Here is an 8,687-nt window from a genome sequence, read left to right on the forward strand (position 1 = left end):
AGCACGAAGCCAAGTCTGACCTGGAAGCTCAAGGAGGTGGGATGGGAGCTGGCTCCTGCATTAGATGTGTTATAATCAGAGCTCGCAGGGTGCAAGACGTTGGTTCTGACCTGGTAGAAAGAGCCATAAATGCATGGATTTACCCAGGGTGGGTTTTTTCAATCATGAATGTAGCTTGTGTCATTCCTGGTTTTTGTGAAGTCCCAGTTCTGGTATATGTGTGTATACACGTCTGTGTTGCAGGCTTAGAGGAAAAGCACACTCAGCAAAGATCCATCTCTTGTCTTCTCTAGAAGAATAATTCTTGGAGGTGGTCAGAGAGGATTAATACTGATGGTTACCTGCTTGGGGCAATCCCATACACACCCTCCCATGGCTTGGTGTGGCTCAGGATAGACTCAGCTCATCTTAATTGTGAAGTATAATTTTCTTGTTCTACTGTAGGTTTGTCACCTTGCATTCATTTTGCACTCACCCCAGCAAAGTCAGTGGGAGTTCAAGGAGGGAGACAGGATTTCACTCCATCTCTCCATCCATTCAGTATTATGGAACACTCAGCACACATGTATGTGCACTTCATCAGCTCTGCTATTAATTAAGCATGTTCCTGACGGACATACTTAGCCAGATGTGACCAAGTCACCAAAATACTTTGAGTTTAGCTGGATTTTGTCTGGAATTTGTGTGAACTGTGAATGTGAACTCTGGTGTTACCAGGGGCAGGGGAAGAATTTGTTGTTTTCTGTGGAAGACCCATTTCTCAGGTTATTTTTGAGCTAAGGCTACAAGGTTAGAACATGAAATTTTTCCCTCAGAACTCGGGAATCATGTGCAGGGGACATAAATGCAAGGCATGAAACAGAGACATTTTATCTGCTATGAGCAGAGTGATCTGGAACAAACCAGCAGTCCATCTGGATGACCTGCTCATGTGATCTTTGCTGCTTACTGATGCTTGTTACTGAATTTAACTTGAATGTAGTTTTGTCCTGAAAAGTGACTTTATAAAAAATTGCTATCATGAAGTTCCACAGTTCACTGTATTTCCATGCTAGTGCATGCTCACTTTACCAGTCAATGGATACTTATTCTTGTCTCTGCCTTTGCACATCTGTTTCTGAAAGAAGCCTATTATTTTTAGCTTGACCTTAATAAGAATTCAGTAATTGAAAGTTAATGATTGTATTGACTACATACAAATCAAAATAAAATCCATTTTGCACTGTCATAACTGTGTTGGCTCCACAGGGGTTAGCAAGAGTAAATTTTCCTTTACAACTCAGTCATTTGAATAGATGTGATTCTGGTTATGCACAAAAACCAATGAGACAGTCACACTTTTAGACAGTCACTTTTCAGACCATTATTAGAATATTTTCTTTGTATTAAAACAATAGTTTTCTGAATTCCCTTTACCCATGTGTTAGTTGTAAATCACTGGGTTCCATGGAGTGTATTCCAGGGTGCCATCAGGTGTACTGGTATGTAAAATGAGGCTGACCAAAACTGCAGGGCTGTTAATCAGAAAACAGGCTAGCAAATGATTTCCTCAGGTTGCGGATTGTCTCAGCTTTTGCTTCATCTTCATTGGCATTTGCCCGCTGAGGTGATTCAGATATGCTGAAGGTGTTTGTCAGGGACTGCGATTTGCTGAAATGGAAAAGAGAGTTCAGACTCAGCAGGAGAAGGTGGTAATTCAAAGCTGGTTCCTGATGCTTTGTGTTCCATCACACAGACAAATTCAAGAATAAAAGGAGAAGTTATCAAGGAGAATCTCCATGTGCTAAGACATCTGGGAATGGGGGAGGTGGGAGAGGATGGGAGCTGGGGGTGTTCAGCCTGGAGAAGAGGAGGCTCAGGGGAGACCTTCTCACCCTCTCCAACTCCCTGAAAGGAGGTTGGAGTCAGGTGGGGGATGGTCTCTTCTCCCAGGCAACCAGCAGGAGGACAAGAGGGCACAGGCTCAAGCTCTGCCAGGGGAGGTTGAGGTTAGCTATTAGGAAGAGGTTTTTTACGGAGAGAGTAATCAGGCATTGGAATGTGCTGCCCAGGGAGGAGGTGGATTCACCATCCCTGGAGGTTTTCAAGCTGAGACTGGATGTGGCAGTTAGCACCATGGTCTAGTAACCACAGTAGGGTTGGACTCGATGATCTTGGAGGTTTTCTCCAACCCGGTTGATTCTGTGATTCTGTCATTCTGTGGGCAGGTGGCTCAGACCAAACTAGTAAATGTTGATGAAAACATCTGACTCAAAGTATGCAATTGCCATTTGGTGCAGCTGCTGTGAGGAACCTTGAAGTAATTTCATTACTAATACAGAAGAATGGATTCATACTGAGGGTAACCTGTTTCTCATCAGCTGTACCATGAATGATGGTCCTGTCCTTTCAGCTGTGAGTGCACAAGAGGCTCAGCAAGTTGGTAGCCATGTCTCCTGCAATGTGTGCTGTTGTCTGGTCTGCCTGCTCTGAAACGCAGGTCTTTTGGTTAGCCACACTGCTCCTGCTGGGTGTGTATCTGCTAGTGTTTAAGTTCAGATCAGGACTGTGCCTTTGAAGTAAATATCCCAGTTTTCCCTGCTACTATGCTTAGTCACTGAGTGGTTTCTTCTGTTCAGTAATAGGGGTCCAGCATAAGACCAGACTCAGAATTATAGTACCTGCAAGTGTGATGAGTGCATCTTTAGCATCAACATTTTCATCCTTAAGTACACTTCTTTTGCTTTGCCTCGCTAATGTAAACATCATCACTGAAAGTCTATTCCACAACATCACTTCTCTGCTTCCTAGAAACCGTCTTCTCATCCCTTGCCTATATTTTGTTCTGGCCTGTTGTGCTGGTTTCGACTGGGATGGAGTTAATTTCTTCTCAGTAGATGGTACAGTGCTGTGTTTGGATTCAGAATGAGAATCTTATTGATAACACACTAATTAAGCCATGACACCTGTTCATACCAATTTGCTCTTGTGTTAACTTTTTTGTCAACATCAGACGTTTTTTGCCAATCTTTCCCGCCATGGTGCCAGCCAGATATGCTTCATGAAGGGTGACAGCAAAGGCTGCTACCAAAGATCCACAATAGTTCAGCAGTGTGCTTTGCTCCAGAAAAGTGCTTCAACATATGGTCACCATCTGGAGTTTTATATACAGGAGGAAGGCCACTTCCTCCTGCCCCCTCTGCCTTTTTGCTACCAATTGCAAAAGATTGACCAGTAAAGAACCTATGTGGCTCCTTCATTCAGGGGATGACTCCTGTGGAGCTTTCTGTGCTGTTTACAGCCTGTAAGGAGGGCACACCCTGCTGGGAAGGCAGAGGCTGTATCCATATGGCCATGTTAGAGCACATGATTAGCAATGAGCGCATGAACAAGAGGAAGAATGTCAAACCTTAGTGATGTCAAACACAACTTGTTCTTCCTGACAACAGGTCAATGGTGACCTGTTATGCTTAGGGATATGCACCTCTGAAGTCACTTAGAGTTGTGCAGCCTTTGGGAACTACTGGCTGGTGATGGGTGATAAGTTCGTCATGTTGGCTCAGGATATGTTTTTGACAGCCTTATATCTACAGATACTAGTGTTTATCAGAGCACTTACTTCAGATGTGGGTGTGGGGCAGCTTGCTGCTTGGATGTTTCCGTGGGGCTTGGCTGGCTTGGAGCCCGGCCCTGGGCAGGAGGTCTAGGCTGCTGTGGAGGGAATGCGCCTGCCTTGGAAGCCTGGACTGGAGAGGACCCAGTTGCTGATCGGACTTGCTGTGGTGATCCAGGTGACCTTTGCTGCTGAGGGGAAGTGGACTGGGGACTCTGGGGCTGCTGTCCTTGAGGAGAGAGCCGCTGCTGTGGAGGTGCATTTGTCCGTGCAGGCTGAGATGCCTGAGGCTGGCGTGGTCCCCCTGAAAGGGATATGTAGACATAAACATGAGAAAGTGCACGTGGTAGACAAGCAGCATGGAGCATCTGTATGGTTTTGCTAAGAGGAGAGACTCTTCAGAGTAACTTCCAGGAGAAAATTAAGGAAAAACCTCACTTACAGGTCTAAAATTGGTGTCATTCATTACCTCTTGTCTAGAGTTGTTCATTTCTCTATCTCCTTCAGCACTAAAGAAGCCTGACCACTCTCCCCAAATGAAGTGACTTCAACCTGCTGTACCCTTCCATGTATCTGGCATAGAATCATAGAATCATCAAGGTTGGAAGAGACCTCTAAGATCATCGAGTCTAACCATTAACCTGTCACTGCTGGAATCCCTAAACCCTAAACCATATCCTCCAGTGCCAGATCCAGATGCCTCTCAAACACCTCCAGGGATGGTGACTCCACCACCTCTCTGGGCAATCTATTCCAGTTTGTAACCACTCTAACAGGGAAAACATTTCTCCTAACATTTAATGTGACTCTTCCATGTCTCAGCTCAAGGCCATTCCCTCTAGTCCTCTCCCTCTAGCCGTGGCAGGAAAGACATCCCCCAGCTCTCTCCAAGACCTGTCAGGGAGTTGTAGAGAGTCATGAGGTCACCTCTGAGCCTCTTCTCAAGGCTAAACAAATGCACTTCCCTCAGCCCTTCCTCATATGAAGGGTTTTTCGTATTTCTTATCCTTGGTTAGCACTTCCTGCTTGGGGAAGAAAGAGTCACTGGAGAACCAACTCTGTGGGAAATGAAAGCTGACTCTGCTGGTTTGGTTCAGCGTGGGCCCAGCACTTTGATGTGAGACACTCCATCCTATCACCATCCTTACATCTGTTCAGGCACCATCAGCAAGTGGCTTCAGATGCATTGGTAGCAGACTCTCAAAACTGAAGAGGATGTGGAAAACAATTGCATTTGACATGAGAAATTGCTGGACATGACAGATAACCCTGTGAGAACCTGAAAGGAGTTAGAGATAGTGTTGTGAGGCCTGGTTGGATTTCACAGCTGGTCAAGGGAGTTATGTGAGCAAAAACTTCACAGAGAATTGAAGGGGAGTACTGGAGACAGATGTGGATTTGTATACTGCAAAACCAACAGTTCATACCAGTAACAGTATGTAATGCCAAGATTACATAGATGCATTTGGTTATCAGACACACTAAATTTTGGATGCAGCAAAATTCTGACCAATGAGGAAAAGATAATTAGAGGTGGGTGTTAATTTGATAGGAGGTTGGAGTGGAGAAAGGAAGGGAAAAAGATGACAAAAAAGAGGGTCTAATCAGTGATTTGAATTGAGCTGTTGGTGCAATCTGGGTTCTGTTCTTCATCACCTCAGCGTCAATCAGGACAATAAGCCAAACCTGTAGTTCTGACCAAGCCATTTAAGTCAAACCTACTTGGGCTGTCAGGAGAAACTGAGGGTGTGCTCTTGCTGACATGGGAACATCTGGACAGATGGATCAAGGATCCTCACATTACCACCTTGGTGTCTGTTCCAGGTCTGGCAACATTGGCATCTTCCCATCACTTCTAAACACTTGTAGCCATTACATCTTTGTGCAAACACAAGTAAACTCCATGCCCAGAATCCTGCTCCAGTGCCAGTTGATCTGGCCTTTTTTTGCTGAGCCAAGTCCTACCAGTGGTATCAACTGAACCTATACCAAATTTTCATCTCACTTTCTGAGCTGCTGTGGAATATGAGAGTATCTGCTTTAACAGCACACTGGATTTGCTGCCTGCTTGTCAGTGAATTGGAAAATGATCAAAACCTTTATCCTGATAGCTTTTATTAAGAAAAAAACTGATAGGACTCACAGTCATCAGTGTCATGGGCATCAAAGAACTGTACCTTGGGGAGGAGGCCGTGGTTGTGACAGTTGTCCAAGCTGAGGTCCAGTCTGAGATTTCATTGACATAGGCTGAACTTGTGGAGGCTAGAGAAAAAAAAAGCCATTCCAGTTTAATACAGGGTCCCCAAAGAGAAGCCCTGAGGTAATACAGGAACTGTAGAGTCATGAAGTGTTCCTTAAATACACACACACACACATGCAGCATCTGGCTGGTAAAATCTCATGGGACTAAAATGGAGAGCTGAGTAATAAAGAGCATAGAAATTGTTTGCTCACAGGGAATAACAATGAAGTTACAGTTTAAAATGTTTTTTAGGCAATCAGGATTTACCAAATGTATCTGGCCTGAGGGGGTCTCTTAGTCCCATCTCCCATTTTGGACAGTTGCCAGCACCAGATGTTCCAAAGGAAGGAGGGATGAACCACAGAACCGTCTATGGAGTAATCATCTCTTTACCCTAAGGGGTCTCCTCTTGATTGCTAATAAGCAAGGGCCAGCTCCAACCCTGAAACATGGAGCTTATTATCTGCTCCACAAAATCTTTGCAGCGGTTCCAGATATTTTGTTTTGATGTTTACCTTTGAGCCTTGCTCATCTCTCAGCCTCACTGTCTTCCCCATTTCTTAACTCCATTGCTTTGTTCTGAGTTTTGAGACCAGTTCTCACAACCTGCCCCTGCTAGGCCATTCATTATTTTGCAAACCTTCACTGCCCTCTCTCTCATTCACCTCCTTTCTAAAGCCAAGAGACTGAATCCCTTCAGTCTCTCCATGGGAATGTTTCCAAGCCCATAATTGTTTTCATCACCAACTTCTCTTTCCCAGCTTTGTGATTCCTTCTGCAGATGCCAGAGGTGGGTCTGCTTATATTTTTCCAGATGAAGTAATATCTGGGTTCTCTGTATACATCACCAGTTCATTTCTCCTGGATCTTAATTTCCTGCTTTTCCCTTGTCAACACAACCATAGGCTGAGCAATGGTTTTCATTAGCCTGTAAGTGACAAAGTCTTTCTCAAGGGAATGGCTAGTGCCACTTGCAAGATCTGGAGATTGTTTATGCTCTCCCTCTCTCCCCCCCAGCTTAGCTTACCCTTCAGTCCATTTGCTGTTGTGATGACTTAACGCACATAGCTCTGTCAGATGTTCTTCACTGCCATCTCTGGTCCTGCCTAATGCAAATAATTTGGTGCCATCTGCTCTTTCTTCTCTCTCACTGTTTAGCCTTTTTGACAGATATTTTAGTAAACAGATTAAGCAACACAGAACTGCTGCACAAAGGGCTGGTCCAAAGTTAACAAAAGTCTGAGTAAGCCTATTGCACAAAATTGTTTATGAAAGCAGGGGAAGCTGGAGACACATAGGCTGGTGCATGTTGGATGATTTACATGGGAAACATAATGATAAAAGGGTCTTCAAGGCTCCTGGAAGGTCAGGAGAATGAGCTAAGTGATTGTGGAAATGGGAAGAAATGGTTCATAGTTGGAAACATTGAAATCAGTTTCAACTGACTGACATAAATGTGATGGGGTTGCCAGCCCATCTCTTACACTATGTAGCTGGGACTTGCAAATGGATAGGGGAGGAAAATTTGGGGATTTTCCATTCATGGCTTCTAGTCCTGCATAGCTTGGGACACTAAACCTTGACTTGGTGTTGGTGGAAATTTACTGTCCTAATGCCATGAGACATCCTAATGCTGTGAGACATCCTGATTAGACCAGCCAAGGAAAGGGAGTCAGATTTCATATTCACAGCCTTTCGCTACAGCCAGCTAAGGCTGCTCAGAGATGAAGGCAAAACATGTTTTTGAGGCTCAGAGATGAAGGGGTGAGGGCCAGCCCAAGGTCTTGTGCCTTTGGAAGAGAAATGGTGAGGGGAAAGGCTGGCAGTGGGGCAGAGAGGCAAGGGCAGAACCTCAGCTGTAACCACGAAACCAGGTTTCATGTTGTAGGCATGAAAACGAACTGTCAGGGAGATCTTATCCTGTCCTGGGCTCAACCAACCCATTTATCAACATGACCAGGCTTAGCACCCTCTGCTAACTGTTTTCAGGAATGAAAATAATTTCTGTGTCTTTATCTGAGGTCAACTTCTGCTCCACGACAAAACTTACTTTTTAGCCCCTCACTGCTTTCTTTCTTTCATAGCTTTTGTTTGTTGACTTGCCTAAGGCTTTTTAACTAGCTACATTATTTTGACTGATTGCCTGTTATCAACCACTTTATGAATAATTCTCAAAGAAACGAGAGGAAAAGAATCAGAAGGAAATTAACAGGACATTTTTTCTTCACAATAAAATAATGTGGTAGATGCTCTTAAGCTCTGGTTCTGTTAATTAGTTTTCTGTATTCTTCTTTAAACTGTTGTTTGAGATGATTCATAAGGTGCATGACTTCCTTGTCTAAATTTTTCTACATTACTCTTACAACTTTTAAAACACACACTTTGTACTTGTTGTACACCAATCCTCTGGAGCAGTAACTGTTTCTAATGATAATTGCACAGGGGTTTTTGGCAGCTTAGTCACTTCCTAAGATCAGTTCATTGGATGTAGCCACCTGGGACTGGGGACATCACAATTTTTACAGATATCAGTCATCACTGATTTAATAACTTTTTGTTTTGGGTATTTTTTTTCTCCCTTGTCATTCTGAGCAGGAAAAACTACAACTAGGTGAAGACGTTCCCCACTTTAAGCATCTGAATTTACAAGGGTCACAACCTTGTCCCTGCTGTTTTCCTTTTCTCTCTTGACTTTGGATCATAGAATCATAGAATCAACCAGGTTGGAAAAGACCTCCAAGATCATCAAGTCCAACCCTACTGTGGTTACTAGACCATGGTGCTAACTGCCACATCCAGTCTCATCTTGAAAACCTCCAGGGATGGTGAATCCACCACCTCCCTGGGCAGCAC

The 8,687-nt window shown here is 44.1% G+C and overlaps 1 protein-coding gene across 1 annotated transcript in view; it reads right to left on the reverse strand.

Annotated features, from left to right (window-relative positions):
• Positions 1 to 1,373: 1,373 nt before the first annotated feature.
• Positions 1,374 to 8,687, reverse strand: part of SYN3 (synapsin III) — a gene marked incomplete at its 5' end in the record, with an annotated part of 33,635 nt that continues 26,321 nt past the window's right edge. The window contains 3 exons of the mRNA XM_009079279.1: positions 1,374 to 1,650; positions 3,599 to 3,896; positions 5,770 to 5,854. Coding sequence (XP_009077527.1) covers positions 1,518 to 1,650; positions 3,599 to 3,896; positions 5,770 to 5,854 — 516 coding nt within the window. The remainder of the gene's footprint in view (positions 1,651 to 3,598; positions 3,897 to 5,769; positions 5,855 to 8,687) is intronic.

The sequence above is a fragment of the Acanthisitta chloris genome, unplaced genomic scaffold, assembly GCF_000695815.1.
Source record: "Acanthisitta chloris isolate BGI_N310 unplaced genomic scaffold, ASM69581v1 scaffold6337, whole genome shotgun sequence".
NCBI classification, from domain to species: Eukaryota; Metazoa; Chordata; class Aves; order Passeriformes; family Acanthisittidae; genus Acanthisitta; species Acanthisitta chloris.